Source organism: Triturus cristatus, chromosome 11 (assembly GCF_964204655.1).
Source record: "Triturus cristatus chromosome 11, aTriCri1.1, whole genome shotgun sequence".
In the NCBI taxonomy this organism is placed as follows: Eukaryota; Metazoa; Chordata; class Amphibia; order Caudata; family Salamandridae; genus Triturus; species Triturus cristatus.
In genome coordinates this window covers 1050447722-1050471958 of record NC_140594.1, presented here as the reverse complement: position 1 = coordinate 1050471958, position 24237 = coordinate 1050447722, and the positions used below count along the sequence as shown (strand labels likewise).

The following is a 24237-nucleotide window of genomic DNA, read 5'->3' as shown; positions in this document are numbered from 1 at the left end:
AGACAATCTACAAACCACCAGGGGATGGAAGATACCACTCACTATCAAAGTGGTGGTGCTGGGGCTTCTCACCACTCCAAAAAACAAGAACCTTAGTAGAAAATGTGTTCAAGTAGGGTTAGTGCTAGCAAAAAGGAGGATAGCAATTAGGTGGCTGAGTTCAGATCCCCCCCACAATCGAGAGATTGGCTAAGGGCGTACACGAATGGGCCACAGCGAAGCTAATCCGAATGAAAAAAAGTCAAAAGGGACGATAAGCTAGGTGACAACGCGAAAGCCTGGAACCTCATGACAACGGAAATACTTAAGAAAGAAGCCCTCCCCCCCAGCAAGGGAAACAAATTTGACGCAGTCAGAACAAGAGATAGTCGCAGTGGCGGTGCCTGGAAGCTCTCCAGCAATCGAAAATGGCATAGAAAGAGGATACGTATAAAAATGGGATGACTTCCTTCCCGGGGATATAACATGACACGAACACGACCTGGGAGAAGGGGGAGATACGTTAGACGTTATTGTTCTATACAGCTGAAAAAAGTGGTGTAAGCAACATTTATGCTGTAAGCGTCTCAGAGGAAATCTGACAACAGATGTTTATGATCTATACTATACATATACTGTTATTATGAAAAATGCCCAAAAAAATCTTATTAAAAAAATCAGTACTTCAAGCAATCTTGAACAAGCATTGGCAATACAACTAGCTCTGGCCTTAAAGGAACGTTGTATGGTAATTTGGCGCATTGGAAGTACATAGCATGGGAATACATATGTATTTATGTAAAAGTAAAGCACTGTAGAATTATATTAGTTTAGGTTAAAAGGTCATGCGACAGTTGCACTAAGCCAGACCTAAAAATCCATGAGGGTTAATGAATCCCTTCCTCCCATCTGTGCAGCTGCCAGAAAAAAAAATCGACATAAATTACTCAGTTATCAGATACATTTTAATGGCATTCCAATGTTGTGTGTGCCCCTGAAAGTTCAAGCTTAAGAAGCTATATAATAAAATAATGAAATCAAAATTATCGCAGTTGCGTGTAGAGCAAGTACATATTTGTGGAGGCGCAGAATTTATCTACAATCAAAACATATAATCCTGGCTCCCAACATGTGGGTGGGGCCAAATCCCCTCTCTAGTTAAGCCAGACCATGAAAAAGGTGGTATGCTGGTTCAATTTCAAAGTAAATGGCCACTAGATTTTGTACAAAAAGATTTTGATCTGCTACCAGCCAGTTGCATTTGCTTGGATCCATATGACTGAAGAGTCACAGTGTGCTGGGGCTGTAAACTTTTCTTTTTTGGGTGGAAGGGAAGGGTATTTGTTTGCACTTGGTGCACCCTGTTGGTTAGTGTGACGTTTTTCAGACACATGCACGTACGGATGCCGTTTTAGCAAAAGAGAAAACCCTAATAGAAAAGAGAAAACAAACTCGGAGGGGGGCTTTATTTATTATTCCATTGGAAAGATAATGTGGGCTGCATGCTTGCTCAGCAGCCGCAACTGTCCGTCGGAGGCCTTTCCCCGAACACTGAATAACCCCAGTCTATAGGGAGAAATCCCCCTGTGCTCTGACACAGCGCCCTGGTCAGTGAAGTGATGGCGAGAGCACTCATGGGAGCAAGAGGTAACAATTCCTTAATTTCTGACTTTATTCAGTTTCAACTTTCATAAGCACTGCAGTTTCTCATTTACCGATATTCCTATAGTATTAGAAATTGGGTACAATAAAGGTTGCTCATCGGTTTCTGTGAGCCGTGTGAAATATCTACTCCATGGGTGGATCCAACAAAACCAATCAATCCTGGTTCTTTTGCGCATCTTGTATTCTCTCCTGACTGTAAATTGATTTGAAGTACACCATTCGCTGCAGAGTTTCTGATGTCCCGTTGTTTGGTTTTTGCAGCTCCCAAACCTTTTGTTTTATGGGCCACCTGGAACTGGAAAAACATCTACTATTTTGGCAGCCTCAAGGGAGCTCTATGGGTAAGTGTGAACCAAGGTTTGCTGGGTAATGCTAAAGTGCCTACTGTTGGTTAAGTGTATGCTATTTAGAATCTTTGTGTGAATCCACCGTGCTCCTGTTTTTTAGCATAATATTGTCAGCTGTTTTGTCTGCTTTGATCTTCTTTGTTTTACCACTTGGCCCTTGACTTGTGGAAGCTCACTCCAGAGGCATTTACAATGGGAACGGGCTTCGCACATCTCCTTATGCCATGAAGGAAGCACTGCTATGTCAGGCTAAAATGTATACACCAGACGTAAAATATGAGTTTAACTATTGTGTGCTATTGATTAAACAATAAAATGCACTGTTTCAGGCAGGAGTATAAACGTTTCATAGGGGCTTGTTTGAATAGCCCGGTTTGTCTTAGGCACGCGCCGGTCATGGTGAACTTATTAGCCTTTTGCTTTAATTATTGTTTTGTTTTTGCCATATGGGTAAAGTGTGCATAAATCATGTACTTGTAAATTTAGAACGCAGAATAAGAGTTTTCTCAGGAGATTGCCTTTTGACATTCAGAAGATTGTGGCTTGAGCTTTGAGCTAGTGGATCCGGTGAACATTGAAGGAAGGTTGGCCGGGGTGAGTTAATTATACCAACAACACTGGTTCTCCATTCACTCCTTTTAGGGTAGATGAAGGGGATATTTGATGAACAGTATTTTGGTGAATGACATGCCCATTCATAGAGGTGGTTCTCCTGGCACCCACCTTTGCCGCCCATTCATTAAAATTCTAAACTCTGCCAATTACAGTTAACTTCTGCTTGTTCCTCATTGCTGCAGTGGGCATTTCACAGCCTTTCTCAACTAGAGTTCTAGCTTCTACAGTGCCCTCTCCCTTTTAGCCCCCATCAACTTGCACAACCTGATCCAAAGCTTTTCTATGTCATTAAGTTTCCATGTGTATGTATGGTGTGTGTGTACATAGATAGATAGATAGATAGATAGATAGATAGATAGATAGATAGATCTCTCGGTGTGTGTGGTGAACAATGGTGCGCTCTGACTGCTGGTTTTGGTGGAAGGTACACCAGCCTTCCCATATGTTTGCAACGAGAGGAAAGCTCTGCAATCCAGGAACTCCAAATGTTCAAAATATTTTAATCAGATCTTCAGACAGAGACAGACGTGTTTCAACCTACACGGTCTTTATCACGGTTAGTGAGTCCTTCTGTTTCCTTTTTTATATGCAAGCTTGTCCTGTTCATTATGGAGCATTCTGAGAAATCTAGCGTATAAACAAAAATAGTAAAAATGGCAATGAAAATTGATGTGAGAGACAACTTAAAATAGCAAGCAATTAAGGCACATATACTCGTGTCTCACGTTTATGTATGGTGAGCGCTATTGTCCCATTATATTGGGCTAGTCACTGTGTGCACATTGGAATTGAGTTGGTACGACTCAGGCCAACGTTCCCTATTAATAAAGTTATGGGTGTTACCTTATTGCATTAGTGCTCTATGTGCTGTAACCCTTACCTCTGTTACTGGTATGAAGCATGCTAATGCGTTCTCATCGACCTCAGTGGTCATACAATATGCGTCTTATTGCTCATTAATTTCTAGATTTTCAAATGATGACCTCAGCGGTCAGTATCTTAGTAATTTTGTATGTCTCTTTGTGAGGATTTCAATTGGAAAGCAAACTTTTTATATTAAGTCTCGTATAGTAGAATCACAATGCTGGCGAGCACTCCCCCACTGAAAGTTAATTATAAATGTAAGTGTGTGTGGTGTGACAATAAATTATGTAATGCAACTTTTTCGAGTGAGACTACTACTTTTGCCTATTCCGTGTGCCTTTAGTTTCGCATGTGAAGGATGTCTGTGTAGTCCTGCACACACCAGTAAGAATGGTCCTTAACACATGCATCTGAGTGCTGTACCCTTTGCAGGGAATTTGATATAATAATGTTGGTAACACTGCAGCCAGCAGGAGGGTGGGGTCACAGCTTGTACCATCGGGGCTGTAATGAGCTCTTCCTGTTAGTGTGCTATGGCTCTCTGTTGCCCTCAAGGAGAACTGCTGACCTCTAAAACCACACAGCAGAGTGGCTTGTGAACGTCAGCTGAACCCTGAGATGGTAGTACACCACCATATTACACGTTACCCATTATGTATTTTTTATATTTCATGTTGGTTTTGTGGGATTTGCCTTGAAAAAGACGTTTGCTTCACAGTATAGTGGCCAATGGGCACAGATTTGGAATTGGGACGTTTTATTTTGTGTTCACCTTTCATAAATTGTTGATAAGTCATTGGACAAATGCGAGGGGCAGTGTATTTGTGATTCTGTTGCTCTAGCGTTTACTGCTTAAATCTGGATTTATCTCATTTGCCAAATAATTTGCCACATAAATTTCAGGTTTCACAAAAAGTATTTCTAGCTGAAATGGGTGAAGTAGTCCTGCCATGTAATGTGCTGCATAACTTGATTATTTTGCCACAGAGGTTAAATACACGTGCTGCATAATCCTAGAAGCATTGATTGTGGTAAATCTCTGCAGAGTGGCTTGTGGTCTGTCATTATAATAGTGAACCCCTTATTTTACAATAGGGCCCACTGGTATACTAAATATAGTCGCCAACAGCCCTCAAGCTTGCTTTGATTCTGAAAGAGGACCCAGCCCCTAAGCTGGGGCTGCTCCACACTAGAAGCCATCTCAGAATGTGATGCAGTTTGGTGACGCCTCTGATTGCACACAGTTGCTGCATTTACCAGAGAATGGAGATCCCTTGGTTCACATAGAGAGGCTGCTCCCCTATGCCCGCTCTCCCAATCTTGAGAACACAGTTCTTGCGACATGTAGGAATTTGTGTCTGAGCAGCTGCTAAATGAATCGAAAGATGGTACTGTAACATCCCGCCGCTGTACACTCACCGCTGAGCCCCTACCAGGTTTTGTTGGGGCAGGATCATAGCCTTGCAGGCAGATAGTTATGAGAACAGGATCAGATAATCTCACTGCTGTCCCAATGGTCCATCATTACGTCAATACAGGGTGGTTCCTGCTGTTGCTGCGAGTAGGCCACGCTGGATAGCTGGTCTAACTGACATTTTGCAGATACTGGAGAAAAAGGTTCTGACAAAAGTGTGGAAGAGTTGTTTCTTTCTGGAGTTCATGCAGCTCTATGCTATTAAAGTGTCATAAAAGATTTAGTTACTAGCTTTTGTTGGTCAAACGTAAAAATGCCGTGCCATGATGGCTAAACTCCATTGATGTTCTCTAGCCCTAGGCTTCTGTGTTGATGTGTGCTGTGGGACTCCTGTTAAACCTCCCCAAAAACACCCAGAGCTCGAGCACAGATAGATGGGCCAAGTACGGTCTCTGTAGCAATATTGCTCCTGGAGCAGCAGTGTTTGCCTTCCTTGCACCCTCTCAGAACTCTGGGAGCTTTCATATTACATGTAGTAACATTTCCCCCCCATAGTTAGGTACTTAAACTAGGTATTCTGCCATGCATGTGCACCTGAAACTCTGTGACTGGAGCATTTACCCTATGCACACAGATATCTAATTAAACTCCAACACATTTGAGTGTCTTTCCTGAGACACTGGATATAATTTAACACTTTGGAATTGTAGACTGCTACAGTCCTTCCAGCAGCATCTATAGTAGTCAGTAGAAAAAACAGATGTGAATGAAATGACAGCACTGGTATTTTATGTACCTGTGGCCCATCCCAGCACTTCCTCGGTTTGAAGTGATCAGGTGGTTTAAGCGTTTGGTCAGGCATTTTTTGTAAAGGCAAATTAACTAGGTTCTAATTGCAGTACACAGCCATTCAATGGGAATATCTGAATGACTATTCACATTTCATATTTCACTATACTAATTCGCCCCTAATCTTTTATGGGTTCTAGAGTAGCGTGTTTCTCGTTGAAAGAGCGCTTCAACACCTCATCAGGGGTATCAAGTGCTGTATAAATGCAAACCCTTTTCCCGGTTCTATCCTATCGCTATCCTTCTCAATCCAAATAACTGACTAAAACATCCACCTCTCAAATTACTTTCATATTTCACTATACAAATTCACCACTAATGCTTTGAGTTTCAGAATAGCGTGCTTCGACGCCTTGTCAGGGGTCGTAAGCACTATATAAATGCAATTGACATACAATAGTACTAAGGTAGGCAGCAGTGAGCCGAGAAGTCTCTGACTCAGCAGGCGGGATCATGCTGTTGGAATTCAGCCTCTCTTTTAACACACATTTCTGCTCCCAGCTTCTGAGGGTTTCTTTTTTTAAGCTAGGATGCCGCCAGCTAAGGAGAATGCGAGGTTGTGGAGGAAAGCAGAAAGTGTAAGTGAGAATGTGTGTGTTCTGTTGCATTGAAAAGCAAGCGACTCTGATTAGAGCTACTTGAAATCTTTTGGAAAGTACACATTGATGCAAAACCAGGCTCTTCATGTGCTGAAGGAAATGCAATGGCTACCAAGAGACTGTGTTGAATACAGCACACAGCTGGAGTTTTATTTCCGGTTTTAGCCATGCACATGGCAGTGGTTTTGGTGGGACAAGCCTCAAATAGGAGCTCTGTTGTGCGTATTCAAATTATCCAGCTTTTCTTATATTTTCTTTTCAAGAATCCAGTATAAACAAGCATTTGCAATGCAATAGGTCTCGCATTTGAGAGAGTTTGAGCTATTGGCATTGTAGTTGATAGTGCTTTTTATTTATGTTTTGAAAAGCTGCAAGCGGGGCGTAAGCACACACTTTGTACTTAGTCCTTGCTTATGAGCAGCAAGGCTGGCAGAAAAGAGTGCGTCTCACAGGCAACAACTAGAAGTACAAAGTGCGTGTTTACACACCACATGCAGGTTTGAAAACACAAATAAAAGGCTTTGTCATCTACAGTGCCAATAGCTCAAACTCTCGTTAATGCAAAACCTATTACATTGCAAATGCTTGTTAAATACTATGCACAATGCCCTATGTTCCTATAGCGCCTACCTTAGGGTGACTAATATTCATTAAAAAGGACAGGTCTAAGGCTGGCAAAGGGTTTATTTTTCCCGGTTGAAATGGCAGTTAAAACTGCTCTGAAGGCTGCAGTAGCAGGCCTGAGTGATATCCATTTTAGTGGGTGGCACAATGAGTACTGCAGATCACGAGTAAAGGTAGTACCACTTTTCTAGGGACTTACAAGTAAATTAAATCTGCTAATTAGATGTAAGGCAATGTTACCATGTTTGAAGGAGAGAACACGAGCAATTATTATTTTTTTTTTTTGTGCAGATTTTATATAGCGCAAACTCGACCCTAAGGTATTGGAGCGTTTTACATGAGCACCGGTTACGTTACACATTCAGGCCCGGGAGATTAAGTGATTTGCCCAGAATCACAGGATGTGGACGCGACCCCGAGGCTCGAACCCTGGTTTCCAGCACCAAAGTCGGCAGTCTAGCCGACGGACCACATCCTCTCCTCTCCACTAATTTAGTAGTGGTTACAATTAGTAAAGTATGCACAGTCCTAAAGCCAACAAAGAACAAATTCACCAAAACAGGCAGTATGAAGGCAAAATATGTGGGGAAATACCAGACCACGGATGTCAGATCTAATTGCCTGTGTCTTTTAATGTTCCACTGTGCACCATGTGATCCATTGCCGTAATACAGACAGTTTCAGCAAACTGCTTTTAATGCATTCCAGACAATAAAACTGAAATGTTTGTGGGAATGCTGATGTAAGAGTGTTGGTGTAAGGTTCAACATGTGTTCATACCTCCTGTCAGGAAATCTTAACTAGATTGCCTTGACTCCCCACAAAACGAACTTCAGCATGTGAAGGGATAGGGTGATAAAGATGCAGTGCTTTTAAAATTATAATATGTAACATGCAGAACTGGTGCAAATTGAAATGTACGTACGCACTGGTGACACTGTCACCGGACATCACCTGCCTGGATCAGAAAACCAGTTGATTCCAAATTTAGGTTAATGTAAAATGCTGAACAAACAAGTGCAGCATTGCTTGCTAGCAAAACATGGTCACACGCATAATATGTCTACGGTGTAAAACTGAACAACTATTTGTTTCTTGATTTCTCCGTGTAATATATATCCACATTTGCCCGGTTTCCTGCCACTTGTCAGCTCCAAGATTGATGACAGGTAACTTACATGGCTACACTAAAAGGGACTTTGTTATCTTCTCCGTCGAATGTCTGATCTAACACCTACTCTGCAGTAGCTGATTAGGAGCTGAAGACAAATACAAGCACTGGTTTATTTGAAATAATTGCACAGCTTTATTATGACTCATTACTAACAACACTGAAAGGGTCTTGAGTTATGTAGCCATGAACATGAGAAAATGGAAAACCTTAAGATGGAGGTCAGGGGTTATATGGTTTGTTCTGCTTTATCTATCTTTAGTGTGTCCTTTTCCATCTGCAACATTTGCATTCGTTGAGTTAAATTATTAGATCCAAGGAACAAATTCAGAGAAGCAAATAATATTTCAGGGTTACAACCGTTTACTTTATAATTAAGGTTCAGAAATATCGCCACAACCGCTTAGTTTAGAATTAAAGCTCTGAAATATCGCAACTGTTTTATTACAAGCAATGGACGCAAAAATCTCTTAGGCGCAGACAAATGGCCACTGATCGCAAGTTTAAATTAAGGGGAAATACATTTTACACACAAAAGAGGGAGGCTAAATGGAGGTATGCAGCTGACGTATTTAAGGAAGTGTGCACCATTCAAAATATTTCACTCTGTGATGGGCATGATTTGTCTCGAGCCAGCACATGCGTTGGGAAACACAATCCTTTAAACGCCGATGCCAGGCTCCGGCGATGCTGATAGGAACCTACAATTTGTTGGCATGTTGCAAATCACGCATTTCTATTTACACGTTATATATGCTACAAGACAGCTGTTAAAGTTACTATGTTTGTAAATCCAGAATTCCCTGAGCACGTAGTTGATGCTGTTAAAAAGAAAGGGGAGCTGGATACAAAAGTTACGCAGCATGTGTTGGGGCCTCTCTGCAAACAGGGAAATTCAGTGTTTGTGTGGAAGGGCACAGTGACGGGCTAAAATAAACAAGCAGGAAGTGGGATAAGGGAGGGGGTAGGGCACGTCGCGCCCTCTAAGGGGAGAGAGGCACGCAGGCTGGCAAATGGTGTGCACTTTCGCGTCCGCTTTGATGTTCTCAGTGGCCGCGCGGCTCACTGAGAGCATCAAAGCGGCCGCGAAATGATCACGCAGGCTGCCAAATGGTGCGCGCGCCCGGCGCACATGCACTGTATTTGGAGGCCTGAAAAGCACTAGTTTGCACTTCCAAATCCCCCGTTTACTAAAGCTCTTGCCAGAGTAGCGCTAAAGCGCTGGCTCAGGCGAGACCTAAAAACTGAATAAATGAAGATTATAGAACCCTTTTAGTGCTTAAATAGTGGGTATTACTACCCAGCTGCGGTAAATTAGATTGTTCTATGAGAGAGAGCTAGTCCGCAGTCTGGACATGAGCTATGAGTGAACTTTCTCACATTCAGAACCACCCAGCACCTAATAGTAAAAAGCATTTTTCAGCGAGTAATCTTGTGCGAGCCTGCTGATTGTTGCAAACAGTCATGCATTTTTCCGAGAAAAGTGCAAGTTGTGCATGTAAGCAGCAATAGAACAATGTTATAATAAAAGAAATTACAAAAGTTTAAAGTCCTAAAATCATTTTGTTGACCAGTGGATATTAATGATCAAAAAAGACAGAAAAACGACAAATAGAAATGAAATTAATCAGGAATGTGACAAGTTTACAGGAACAAAAGGCATCCTGCTCGGAAGTGTTGTCTGCCCTTCAAAGGCAGCTTCCCCTTTGAAGCTTGCCGTTTGGGCAAACACCAAGTGGCCATCCTGGGAGAGGAGGACACAACTCGCTCTGTGGCAACTGCCTTTGTCCCTTGGCTGGTTAGTCGTTCAAAAGTCTCCCCAGGCATGCAGAAAGCTGTCTGTGTGCCAGGGCCTTTGTGAGGTCCCTGAACTAGCTGGAGTGGCAACTCTCTAAAAGTTGCTTCCTTTTAATAGTAATGTTAAATTTGACATCGGGTCGAGTTTAATGCCACGATTAATTTGATATTGTACTTGACCTTCTTAGGTAGTCCTATTCAGTGGTTAGTTACGCTGGGATGCCATTCAATAACTCTACTAGCCAGTGGGGTTACCCACCTTTCCACAGCAAACCGACAATTTGAAAGTGTTGCTGTAAGACATATATAGCTATGTATAAGAATATATAGCTCCCTGCCATAGGGCTTTGTAGACCTTTCTTATGGGAGATTTGCATATAATATTAAGGGAAGTGGGGCCTTTGCCATTAGTTGTAACGGTAAAGTCGAATTAGCAGTGTAAACAGTGCCCTTTCAGTCTGCAGTGACAGGCTGGGGTCCAGTTTGCCCTTGTCACATTCAGGGTGGCACAAACGGGGCTGCAGCCCTGTGTGAACACTTTGCCTTACATACCCTGGGTACCATACATTAGGGACTTATAAGTAAGTCAGTACTTGCCAATTGGGTGTATCCAATTCCACATATCTTTTGTATAGGGTTAGAACACTGGCACTGAGGTCTGGTTATCAGTCCTCCGTGCATTCTGAGTCGGAAAACCAGCAGCATCAGTCTGAAAATGTGGGGGTGAACATGCAAAAAGAGGCATTTCCGTACAGCGAGGAAAGAATAAAAATGCTTTCCTCATCTTGTAGGAATTCGGTATTTCAGAAATTTGCATATAAACCCCTAAGAACATGGGCTTTTATGCCAACATGTTCCTTACAGTGTATGAATTTGTATTTTATTCAAGTCCCCTGACTGTGTGTGAAGTCTTTGTAGTTGTGATGGTTTTGAAGGTGTCAAGTACCAGATTTGGAAGAGGCAGAACAGTAACTGTTTCACCTGCTTATCAGTTGAGAAACACTGAGCAGCGTTTTTGGGCACCACCGTGCTTCAGATGACCTATTTTGCAAAATTATTTTCCGACAGCCATTTGACCCAAAGCAGGATAGGTTACATTTTTTGCCAGCCAGATGCTGCACTCCTCATGTAACTTAGAAACGAAATGGAGTATAGTTTGCAAATGATGATTTAATGCACCAAGACATGGTCATCGTTTGACATTGCAGGAACCAGTGTCTGATCACGGTGACCTGCCCATGTACTGTTTTCTTGCTTTGCCACTTGTAGTATTTCTTGTTTGTGATCTTCAAAGCAAGCTGTTCTTATCACCAAAGTCAGGATTTGCTCTCCTGTGTATAATGATTCACAATCTCCAGATGTTCCATAAAGCAATCTTGTTTTTCCCAAGGACCTCACTACAAACTGATGCCAATATAAATATCTTTCCAGGTACGTTGGGATGGGGTGATTAAATAAGAGTTATGTGCAAGACCAAAATGCTGTAGTACAAACATGTCCTCCACCATTGCACATCATCTGAACAGCCTGATTGGAGCACCATTGTTCCAGGTTAATCATTCCTTTTCTTTCTTTAATTGTACATTTTCTTATGACATGAAACTCCCTGTTGCTGTTAAGAAAGAACCTACCATAACTCGTTGAAGTATCACTCGAGTGCAGTAAATATGTTTAAGCATTACTTGACCATGCTCCTTTTAATGTCCATCCATTGGGCCCAAGGTGTTATTTCCAAAGGACCGGTGCAAACCTTGTATAACCTTTTGGAAAGTGTACGAAATGCCTTGACTAGGTAACTGTGTATGGAGAAAATGTATTGTTAGACTGAGAATACTAAATATATGCATGTTAACAATAATAGGCTGTCTTAATTTCTTTGCAGGCCTGATATATACCGCCAGAGAGTTCTTGAGTTAAATGCTTCTGATGAACGAGGAATACAAGTGATTCGAGAGAAAGTAAAGACTTTTGCTCAGCTGACAGTGGGCGGTACCAGACCAGAGTAAGCAGTTAACCTTTATGCTACCACTTACATAAAAGCTTAGTTCTCACATAAGTAGGATTGTAAGGCCCATCTGGGATGCTCCATTTTCTGGCTATTCTGTAATTTCTTCAATGTAAACTTGTACATCAATGCTTTTCTCTGTAACAAGATTTCTTAAGTTCAATTACTCTGTCTCCAACCGAAGTGTTTTGTGCATTCACTACCCTTCAAATGGAAAAAATATGATTGTATAATACTCGTATTGAGCTTGGCTGCATCCAGTTTGAGATGTGTAGTTTGTTTTCTCTGTCAGAGCCTGAAAATGTTTGCTGGGGGGTTTGGGACGAGGACATGATGGGGACCATGTACACCTATTTAATGCAATTTGTACATGTTTGGGGATCTTTAGTTATTGACTGGGCCTATGATTTTAAGAAAGCATTGTTTTGTAGTCGCTCTGTAGCGTGTCTTTGCACTAATCTTTCTATGTATATGCTTTTCAAAGCAAGAGACAGTACTCCCTTTAAGACTTCACCAGCAAGCCTTAGTTTTTATGTTGGTTATATAATTTCCAAAGCTCTCCAGCATATGACCTGCTCGCCCACACTGCCATGGCTCACTGTTTAACCGAATTTGTGTCCTCCTATATGGTAATTCTAAGATTTGTCTTGCTTTTTGGTGGACTCCAAAACCTCACACCTTGTCTTCTTCGCTTCCATTCAAGACGCACAGATAGATATGATCCCTAAGTGTGTGATATTGCCTATGATGTATCTGTTCACATTTGGTTTATGAGCAGCTTTTGGATATTATTAAACGTAAGAAGGGTGCAAGCCAGACTTTCTCATCAGGTGATGCATTTTCTAGTTGACACATAAATCATAAGAACCAAATGTTTTTGTCAATAGCCAGCTTCGGGGAGAAAGTGAACTTCATTCTTTAGATGGAAATATTGGCCCTCTCATTACATTGACAGTTTTAAAAAAAATGTCAGTTCAGAAAAAGCTTCAGTGTTTTGTGTGTGATAGGAAACAAAGCACATCTATGCAAAGCTCATCTGAGATACAGTTGAGTTGTGGAAAACTTAAGAACTCATTCAGCCAGTAATTAACTGCATGGCTGTTTTCTGCTCCCTCTGTTATTGCCTGCTTTGTAATCTGGACTTTCTCTGTATTTTAGTGGCAAGCCTTGTCCTCCTTTTAAGATCATCATTCTGGATGAAGCTGACTCGATGACCTCTGCAGCCCAAGCCGCTTTGAGGCGCACCATGGAAAAAGAATCCAAAACGACTCGCTTCTGCCTCATCTGCAACTATGTTAGCAGGTAATTACCAGTGATCTGCTCCAGTATGCTTTTTGAGTGAAGCAGCAAGTTTCCTCTTCCTTTGACATAGAGATACCATAAAAAACACATTTCTGATCGGGTTGGCATCAAGAATAGAAATTTGTCACTGTATCTTTGTATGGTATGAACCTAGCGATGGAGCGGCAGAGTGCCATGTAGATCTAAGTAAATAAGCCGATCGGGAAGAGGTGGTAAGCAGTGTGGTAAGGGGCAGGGAACGGAAGGGAAATAGAAGCTGATCACTGGTTTTCCAAGCTTTAATTGCAACTGCTTTTTGTTTTTTCGGCTGTAGCTATAAATTCATGAATTGTATGTTAAATTCAGCTCACAAATCTTGTGGCATGCTTTCAGCTACATTCAATGGTTACAATATTGTCTTTTCAGTAGCAGTCCACTTACAAATGCAATGCTAATGGGGGCTTCTTGTGTTTTCTCATGTCCCTCAGGATAATTGAGCCTTTAACGTCTAGATGCTCCAAATTCCGTTTTAAACCACTGGCTGATAGAATACAGACTCAACGACTTCAAGACATTTGTGAAAAGGAAAATGTAACCATCACAAATGAGGTAGTGTTCACTAACTGCTGTTTAACAATTTTCAAAGTAGAGCTGCCGAAAACAAGGTGGGCGGCCACAGAAATGTATTGCAAAGTTAGTGTGTAAGATTAAGGGGTTGTTTCCGCACTATAATTTTGCTGCAAACAGGGGCATAATTATGCAATGCATCATCATTTTTGGAATTTTGCAGTTAGGCTGGCATAATTTAAATTTCACCCGGGCCTAGAGAAAATGCCCGATTGCTTACTTACAGTTTTCATTAATCAAGTTTGTTTCTTCAGCATCAGTCTTGAGTTCCATTCATCCTGGCATATACTCACTCATTGCTGATACTCGACATATTGTATGTGTTGTCGGCAAAATTAGTGTATACATTTAGGGAAGAAGTCAATAAGATTTTACATTTTTTAAAATCTTTTTTTAAATTCTTTTAAAGCTGATGTCATTGGGCACACGTATGACTGTGTTGGGATTGAAATACGTTCTTTAAACGATTGAAGTGAGGAAGGCAAACAAGTTTGTAATATTGTGGCTTACACAAAGAGTTAATGATACATTTATTGGTGAATGGGTATGAAAATCGAAGTAAACTGTTAGGTTTTTATTTTTGTTTTGATTTCTGTGGTTCGTGGTAAAAGATGCTTGCATCCATGGTAAGATTGCTACTGGATGTCAAGTGAGATATGTTTACAGAAGTTGATGGCTCCATTTCCTTAACTGGCTGTTCTCATGTCAGAGTAAAAGAATACTCTTCTTTGCACAGAGGCTGGTAGCCCTGTTCACACTGAAGATCCTGTTGTCTAATCACAAAAATCTCAAATGATTTCAAAAGGTTTACAAGTTCGCTAGCTTGTGTGCTGTTTTATACAGGTATACTTGTAACTGTACGTTGGACATCATCAAACCTAAGTGTATTTGAACATCAACACCTGCTTCCTTCATAACATAACGCAGCCATCTGGCTATAGTTGCAGCCGTCACCGGTTTAAAAGGTTTTTGTATTGCAAGCAAGAGCTGCGTAGAACCCTCAGACCTCAAAGGTCGGGTACATTCCTCATAGGTTTTCAAGCATTGGACCACACATAATTTTTCATTACTCGGAAAAGCATTATACTCAATGTGTCTAGACAGTGTTTTAGTACGACCCGTGATAGTAAAGGAAACCCCCTCCGGGGTAAATACTCTACCTGTAATATCCAATGCTCGCACATCCGATGAGCGCCTACAGGCCGAGAGGCACAACAGCATCGCCAATTTTGCGAAAAGCTGTTTTCTTGACAACTGACTATTCACTGGCCAACTGTTGAACAAAGAAATGACCAAGGACACATCCCATAAGCCCGAGTATTTGGGCTTGGGAGGATTTGCCATCCGAATACCCTTAAGAAGCTTGCATACCATAGGATGCATGCCCACCGGCTTTCCATCCACCGGCGCGTGCCCCGCCGAAATGGCCGATCGGAAATTATTTACAGAGCGATAGGCAAGGCCACTCGCAGCCTTTTCCGAAAGAAAATTCACAATATCGGATAGTCCGGTCCCCACGGGATCCAGACTCCGTTCCACGCACCAACCCATCCAGCTTGTCCAGGCTGATGAGTATCGCTTCCTGGTGGAAGGAGCCCACGCTTGCTTGATGAAGCCTGAAGCTGCTTCCGAAATTCCCGGCATTTCCCACTGTTGCCGGAAATTCTCCATGCCATCAGCGACAACCTCTCCGATGTGATCAGAGGATGCTGCTCCCCGTGAGGTCCCAGGAGGAGAGACTCCGCCCAAGGGAGTCTCCTGGGAAGATCGCAGCTCATTTCCAGCAGTATCGGGAACCATGGTTGCGATTTCCACCGTGGTGTCACTAAGATCACCTCCGCTTTCTGCCTGAGAACATGAGAGGTTACTCTCGGAATGAGGAGGAACGGCGGGAAGGCATAATTCACTGCTCCCGACCAATCCTGGAGGAACGCGTCCGTGGCTGTCGCCACTGGATCCGGTCTCCAGCTGAAAAAGTGGGGAATCTGTCGATTCAATCTGGAGGCAAACAGGTCCGTTTGACACGGCCCCCAAAGCCTCTGCAGCCAGTGAAACATGCTCGGCATCAGCTTCCAGTCGCTGTAATCCCTCAGATATCTGGAGTTCCAATCCGCTATGAGGTTGGACTGCCCTGGAATGTATTCCGCTATTACTGTTATTTGGTGACGCAGGCAGTAGTGCCAAAAGTCCTTGGCAATCTCCACTAACAGGGGCGATCTCGTTCCCCCCAGCTTGTTTATGTATCTCACGGCCGACACGTTGTCCATTCGTAACAGAATGCAGCAAGCTGTCTGTTTGGGCGACAGCGTCCGAATTGCAAAGGAGCCCGCTAGGAGCTCCAGACAATTTATGTGTAATTCTAACTCCTGGGGAGACCATCTTCCGCCTGTGGAAATGTCGCCACAACGCGCTCCCCAGCCCCAACGACTGGCGTCGGACTCGATGACTACTTCCGGCAAGGAGCCGAAGATGGCCCTGCCGTTCCACGCTTCCACGTGCCCCAGCCACCATTGCATCTCGTCTCGAACCTCCTGAGAGATCGGTACCAGGTCCGAATAAGCTAGACCCTTCTGAAGGTGCTGAATTTTTAGTCTCTGCAATGCCCTGTAATGCAGTGGTCCTGGAAATATTGCTTGTATGGAGGATGCCAGTAAGCCCACTATTCTGGCTATGGTCCTGAGGGACACCATCCGCCTGTCTAACATGGCTACTATCTCTTTCCTGAGATCCTTGAGTTTTGCTTTGGGAAGGTGCAACTGCGCCTTCTTGGAGTCTATCACAAACCCCAGGAATTCGGTGCTGGTGGACGGGGTGAGAGCAGATTTGGTCTGATTTATTACAAATCCTAGACTCTGTAAGAGAGCCATTGCCATTTGCAAGTGTTGCAAAACTAGAGTCGGGCTGTGAGCCATGATCAGGATATCGTCCAGGTAAATGATCATGCGAATCCCCTGCTCTCTCAAATGCGCGACCACCGGCTTCATCACCTTGGTGAAGCACCAGGGAGCCGAGGAAAGCCCGAAAGGAAGGGCCAAATACTCGAACCACCGACCTTTCCACTGAAATTGTAGGAAACGGCGGTGCGGAGGAAAAATAGGGATGGACAGGTAAGCATCTTTTAGATCCAGCCTGACCAGCCAATCTCCCGGTTTCAAGAGGTCTGCCAGAAGGTGTATCCCTTCCATCTTGAAGTGTTTGTATACTAGAAAATGGTTGAAATCCCTCAAGTTCAAGACTAGTCTGTATCCACCTCCCTTTTTCTGGACCAGAAAAACGTTGCTGCAAAAGCCGTGAGGTTTGTGATCGCACAAAGCTATTGCGCGCTTTTGCAGCAAGGCCTCTATTTCCTCGTCTATAAAATTGCATTCGTGTTGGGAAAAATGGAGAGGCCTGGGCCATGTGTCCTGACAGGGAGGCTCGTAAAATTCCAGATGGAATCCCTGAACCGTCTGAAGCACCCACGCATCCTGGGTCAGAGTGCGCCAATTGTGTAGATAATACTGAGTGCGACCCCCCAATGGCAGAAGAGACAAATCTGTTACACTCACCTGAGGAATTCTGTGCGTGGAAGCCAGCTCTGTTCCCGCCACTTTGGAATCTGCGCTTGTTGAAGCGGCGGCGGGTGGGGTAGAAGGTACCCCCTCTGGTAGAATCCCAGTCACCTCTTCCTCGTCCGAAATCACCTCTTGGGGGACCTTGGTTGGCGAAGCGGCCTGACGAGCGTCCCCTACCTCGTCCGGCCCTATTGAAAAGGCTCTGGGTAAACACCTTCTTTATCCCCGATTGGGCCTTGTCCAGCGACGTGAAAGTCCCTACATACTTTGACACGTCCTTCACGAAACGGTCCCCGAACAAATTGCCCTCCGCCAGCGGGCCTGGCTCAGCCGCGGCTAAATCAGTGAGATTAGTGTCCATGCGCATGAGCAGGGACTTGCGCCTTTCTGTTGATATGGCACAGTTGGCATTACCCAGCAAGCAAATTGCTCGCTGTGCCCACCCGGCTAAGATATCCGGATCCACTGGAGCTGCCGACTCTTTGGCCACCAAAGCCATCTCTAGAATCTTCGCGAGGGGACCCACGACGTCAAGCAGCTTATCCTGACACCCTCGCCAGGCCCTGTCTATCCCCTTTTTGGGGTCTCTTGCGAACTTTTTCAAAAACGTGAGCAAGCTTACGTCTATCTCCGGTGTCTCTGCTACCTTATCCGGAAGATCCGGTCGAGGGCATTCCGACCGAAGTCTATTCCTGACCTCCTTGTCAAACCCTTTTCGAATATTCTCATGTAGGTAGTCGATCACCTCCGGTGCTGGAGCCCAGTCAGTAGACCTCGGGTGCACTATCTCGCTAGGGTTGAAAGTGAAAGGAGTAGTGGACGCCGTCTCCGAAGGAGCCGGAACCACCTTCTTAGCCCTCTTCTTAGGGGGGGACTCCTCGTCCGTGGTATTGGTATCGGTATCAGTAGCAGTGGTGGTGGAATCAGTGTCCGCATAGACTCTCTGCTTACTCTTGGCCTTTCCGCCAGCCGAATACGCGTGGTCGCCACCCGCGGGTGGAGGAAGAGTATCCAGGGTCGTGGCATGTGGCCAGCGGCGCACTTTTGCCTGCTCTGTGCTCGAGCGTCCCCCGTGCTTCTCTTTGGTAAAACCATGGCGTTTAGCAAAACTCTCCAGCTGCTTGGTAATCGGTTTTAAAGCAGCCGCCAATGCTTGATGTACAGTCGAAGGAACTGTAGTCTCCAGTGCCCTGTTGACAGAGGATTGGACCGAAGCGTCCAGAGCCTCTACTATATTGTCCTCAAGGACAGTCTCCTGCTGTCCCTCATAATAGACATCCTCCTCATCCTCCTCGTACCGTACCCACTCATTCATGCTTGCAAGGTGTATGAACTGAACCAATCCACCAGTGGTAGAGGAGCCAATAATGATATATTCCTGGAGGAGTAATGGGGGGGGCCAGCCCAGGTGCACACAAACAATCTTGTACCTAGCCCCCTCAGCAGATGCTGTATTTATATTCTTGCATCCTTTTCAGGCGTCAGAGCCAATTTTAAACGATTTCTGGAGTGTGTGCTCACTCCTAGGGCGACTTCTCTTTCAGCCAGTCAGGCGTCACAAGTACGGAGCGAAAATGCGCTCCCAAAACCCCCCGGAAGCCGAGCTCGGCGTGTGCAGCCCAACGCGAGCCCAAATCCTACTGAAAACCAGCCCAAATGGGCTTCGCGTGAGCTGCACACGTCGGCCGGTAACCATCCGGCTCTACGTGTCCTCGGGCGATGAGGGAAGCCCTCGACACCGCGCTGAGCGCGCTGGGCCTTAACGGTCCGATTTAATGCCGCCCAGCGGCGCGGTACAAGTGTGAGAAGCTCGCGCTTCTTAGCGATGCCATCGACATCGGGGAAGTAATATCGACGATCCCCAGCTAGCGGCGCAGAGCGCCCCTCCACCAACGCTGAATCGCGTGTGACCAACCTCGCTATCTACCATCACAAGTAAGCACTGACTCTGGCAAAGCGCAGCGCGCTGAAACAGTATTACGACTAAATCGTCTCACATAAAAATAATGAAATCGAGGGGTACTTAGCTCGTGCTGTGAGCAGCAAAGAAAGAGGAGGCTGGGACAGTGACCAGGGCTCTTATGGAGGGCTAAGGAGGCGTGGCTGACGCAAAGTCACATGGACAATGTAGTTGTTTTACTAATTGTATGTTTATTGGCTGCTGTGAGTTGATACAGTAAAGAAGGAGAAAGCATAATCCTCGCCTCCGTGTCCTTAATAGAATTGAAAATTCTTGGCGCGAATGCTAGCTAATTTTTGATTCTGGGTGATTTGAGATGATGGACACATGGAATAAAATAAACAAGGCAGAACTTGAACTGTAAAACAATAAGTACAGATACAGTTATGAAAAATAAAGAAATGTGATGCCTCTTAATTATGGCTCCCGCGGGATACTGAGGCTAAGAGTACCCTAGAGGATCTGTGGATAGTTTTGCATGGATAAGCGATAATTCCTGGGTGCCCTTGCATATTGATAGTTAGTGAATTACGCGGTTCCATCGGTCCCAGGAGGACTAGGGACTGCTGGTTGCCACTATATTCTGCTTTTTCAACGGAGAGGAAACACACTGCTCGTAGCTGTTGCTGAAGGCTCTCGTTGCTGGGGGAAAGCTGACAATTCACCTGCCTGAGGATATCCGGACCCTGTTTCCATCAAGGGACTTTGGTGTGTGCATTTTCCTTGCCGGCGGGACTGCGAGGACCAGAGTGCTGAGCGCGGCGATCACCGCTGCACCTGGGCCCTCTTCCCGCCAGCTCCTCTTGCAAATTGAACTTTCCCGCCCTACCATCTTTAAAAACAGCGCGGTCCCCGCTTCCCGGGCGCCGCTCGTAGCTGTTGCTGAAGGCTCTCGTTGCTGGGGGAAAGCTGACAATTCACCTGCCTGTGGATATCCGGACCCTGTTTCCATCAAGGGACTTTGGTGTGTGCATTTTCCTTGCCGGCGGGACTGCGTGGACCAGAGTGCTGAGCGCGGCGATCACCGCTGCACCTGGGCCCTCTTCCCGCCAACTCCTCCTCCTCTCTTCCATCTGCTATTTCTACGACCCTCACCACCTACGCGCTAGCGGAACGCGTGCGGAACGAAGAGCGGAGCGAAGACCGGGCAAAGAGCGGGCCGTTTGAGGCTGTTCGAGGACGGCCGAGGTACGGCCAAGGCCCCACCGTGCTACCAATCCCTGCAATTTGTACTGGTAGATTTGCATGAGAATGTCGGCCAGGGAAACTAGAAGCAGATCTAATCGGGCCGCTGGAGCGCCGAAAGGCCCCTTAGACACCTACTTTGCTAAAGCTGGTTCTCTAATCATTGACGAAATTTCCATCCTTGAACGGCGAATATCCCAGGAAATTGACTGGGTTAGAAGATCCTCGCTAGGGCCCTTGGCACTTGCTATCACGCCTGAACAATCTGTTGCCCCAAACACGGTAGACCCTGGAGGATCAAATGTTTGTCCTGATTTAGCTGAGCAGTGCAGTCCTATTTTAAATACCACTGACTGCGAGATGTCCGATATCACGGAATTAAGCATCATGCCTCTCCCTTCTGCCAGAACGCCATCACTTCCCTTGAAGGGGACTTCAACCCTCCCTACCGGTGACATAATCACCGACAATCCTATCTCCACTCTAGATTTAACACGGAGGTTAAGGGAGGGGGCAATACCGAAAAAGAAATCCCCAAAAAAGGTTGGCTCCTTTGGCGGACGTAAGGTGAACGCTCCCAAGTGTTCTACCAAAAACGATTCGTCCCACAAGATCCCAAAATCAAAGTTATCAAGGCAACCTGGGCAAAATGGGGCATCTTCTGCTAAAAATATACCTGTGCCACCCCCTACTTCTAATTGTACAATTGGGAATGAGATACCCACTCTCTTGGATATCCGAATCCTCCTAAAGGAAATCCTCAACCCCTTGGAGGCTCGCATCTCCAAGATAGAGTCACTTCTAGTGAAAATTCACACGGGTCTATTATCCACAGTAGAGGGGAATGAGTCTTCCAATGGCAAGACCAACAAGGAGAGGGATAATAATTTTGAACACCCACCCCTACCTATCCCTATTCCAACGCAACAACCTTCTGCATGTACATCTGGGAAATCCTTACCACTCAATCCAACTAGCGCTAACACAATTCGACAAGAAGCCTCGGCTCCTCCCCCTCCAGAGACACCAACGCTGGCCTCACAGCACAGGATAGTTAATCTTCCACCTCAAGCTATTCCATACGTGGTGATTCTGGCAGGTATTCCGGAATTAACCACTTCTTCCGGAGAATCAGTGGGAGCACTAAAAAATAAAATTATTCACTGGTTGTCCATCAACAGACCTTTGCCTGAGGGCTCACATAGCGAGGTTCTTATGGTGAGAAGAACACCCTGGATAGGCTCCACTAGGAAGTCTATCCAGGGTGACTGTGTAGTGATAAACTTCAGGGACCCTGCCACTGTTAAGTATATCTGTAGTTGGCCACGGAACACGCAGGGGTCGCCAATTCAAACACTCCCCCTGTCTTTCTTTTATCCCTCAAAGGGATGCGAGGGGGAGGGAGAGGGAGAGGGATGGGAATTTGTGTCTACCAGAAGGAACTGGAGGAGGAGATCTATTGTACAAAAAATTCACCCTATTCCTAGAATTATGAGGGATGACTACTTTCCAACATATAATAGGTTTAGTTATCTAGATAGAGTGGATTGACTGGATAGGCAAAACTCAGGGGAGGTGGAGAATCGCAACAGCACCCCACTACATATTGACCCACCTGATAATTCTACCCAGATTATTGGATTCCAGCAGTCACAAACGAATCTGCATCCCTGTGAAGTGTCTCCTATTGAATTTAGCGGTGCGGTGCTGGGGAGCCTTACACAAGACCAACCCCTTGCCAACCCGAATGCAAATCCCATGGACACTATACCACTATCTCCCAACCTAGAGAATATCAAAGCTCCCCTTTTAAATATTTTATCCTGGAACGTGGCAGGTTTATCCAACAAATTAAACTGCCCGGCTTGGAATACCTTCATAGAGAATAGGAACATCTGTTTGTTCCAAGAAACCTGGCTGAGGGAAGATTTTACTCGCACTGGCTTCGCTGTTTTTTCAAAGAATGCTAAATGGTGTGGCAAGGGCCGCCCTTCTGGCGGTCTGGCAATTTGGATAGCCACAGACCTAGGCTGCAGGGCTGCCCCGTTGACATTAAATTCGGAGGATATTTTGGCCGTACTCCTAGAATGGCCAGACTTGTACCGTTTATTGGTAATAAATGTCTATTCATGGCCAGTTAGCTTTTCGAAAGAATCAAGTACTATTGATGAGCTTGATCTTGCCCTTAATACAATCCCTGAAGGCGTCCCCTACATAATAGGAGGAGATCTTAACTGCCATTATGAGCCCCTTATGGGCTCATCGGATAGCTTGACCAAGGAGGAGGACCTTGTTTGGTCTATACCCCCCTCCCAGCTACCGGCCCCAAGAGCCTGGTCTCCTCTGGCGGTGCAAATCTCATCACTTACCTTTAAACACGGACTTAGGGCCTGCAACGGAAGGTTACCATCAGACATACCTCCAAAATGTACATTCCACAGGGGATAACATCAAACCTCGATTATATACTGGTCCCACTGGCATTATGGGCAAAGTTAAGTGATTTTCGTATTTTGCTAAGAGAGGATAGTGACCATAATGCTCTGGAGCTTGAGCTTCTTTGCGCGGGTCTTGAACCCTTGATAAAGAATGGAGAGTCTCCAGATGCTGGGTTACTTCTTTCTAACAATAGGCGAAGAATAAAATGGGAGACGATACTAACGAAACAAGGGTTGCTCCCCAAGTTGTACGCCTCAGTTACCCCCTTGTTAGAGAAGGCTCAAGCCTTAAATACTGGCACTAGCATGATGGGTTTATTCACGGAGCTGGGTGAGCTACATGCAGATCTCACCACATCTGTGTCAGAAATTCTAACTAGTAAGCCCCACAGGGCCAGTGTGACTACTATTGGTCCCCTCTGGTACAATTCCGCCTGTAGGAAGGCCAAAAGTGACCTCCTATTTCTAATAAAGAACGGACATGACCGGGACAAAATTAGTGAACAAAGGAAGGCATACAAATTCTTAATTAAAAATGCAAAGCTAGAATGGGAACAGGAAAAGTGGGAGAAATTAACAAATCATCTGGCGTGCAGAGACTCAAGGAAATTTTGGCGCTGTGTAAACACAGGCTCAGAAGAGCTGGTCTCTGCGGTTGAACCCAACATTTCAGCTAAATCCTGGCAGGACCATTTCCAGTCCCTATATATGCCATCAGAGGGGACGGTGATCAATCCTGTCCAGGCACAAACAAGTATATCCTTGAGTTCGTCACTATCCCTCTCACTCAAAGAAGTTAAAGTAGCCATTATGGGTCTGGCGTCAGGAAAGGCACCGGGTTTGGATGGCCTTCCGGGAGACCTGTTTAAACAGGAACCTGAAGTATGGGCACCATATTTTGTGTTTTTATTTAATTCTATTCTTAAGGGCATGAAGCTTCCTGATACTTGGCCGGGAGCAGAGATCGTCCCAATTTTCAAAAAGGGTTCGCCTCTGCTCCCAGCCAACTACAGACCAATTAGTCTCATAGACGTCTCCCAAAAATTATTTGGGAGACTGATTCTCAATCACTTACAAGAGTGGATGGACGAATCAAACATCTTGAGCACATTTCAGGCTGGCTTTAGGAGGAAAGTCTCCACCATTGATCAGATTTTTAGATTAAATTGTATTCATTGGAAAACTGTTTTAATAGAAGGTGGCACTTTGTATACTATTTTCGTTGACTTACGTGCCGCATTTGATTTAGTCCCTCGGGACAAA

At 44.8% G+C, this 24237-nt stretch overlaps 1 protein-coding gene across 1 annotated transcript in view; it reads left to right on the top strand.

Annotated features, from left to right (window-relative positions):
* RFC4 (replication factor C subunit 4) overlaps positions 1 to 24237 on the top strand; it is a 146337-nt gene that overhangs the window by 70475 nt on the left and 51625 nt on the right. Inside the window, exons 4-7 of the mRNA XM_085635344.1 lie at positions 1906 to 1985; positions 11807 to 11926; positions 13088 to 13231; positions 13699 to 13819. Coding sequence (XP_085491470.1) covers positions 1906 to 1985; positions 11807 to 11926; positions 13088 to 13231; positions 13699 to 13819 — 465 coding nt within the window. The remainder of the gene's footprint in view (positions 1 to 1905; positions 1986 to 11806; positions 11927 to 13087; positions 13232 to 13698; positions 13820 to 24237) is intronic.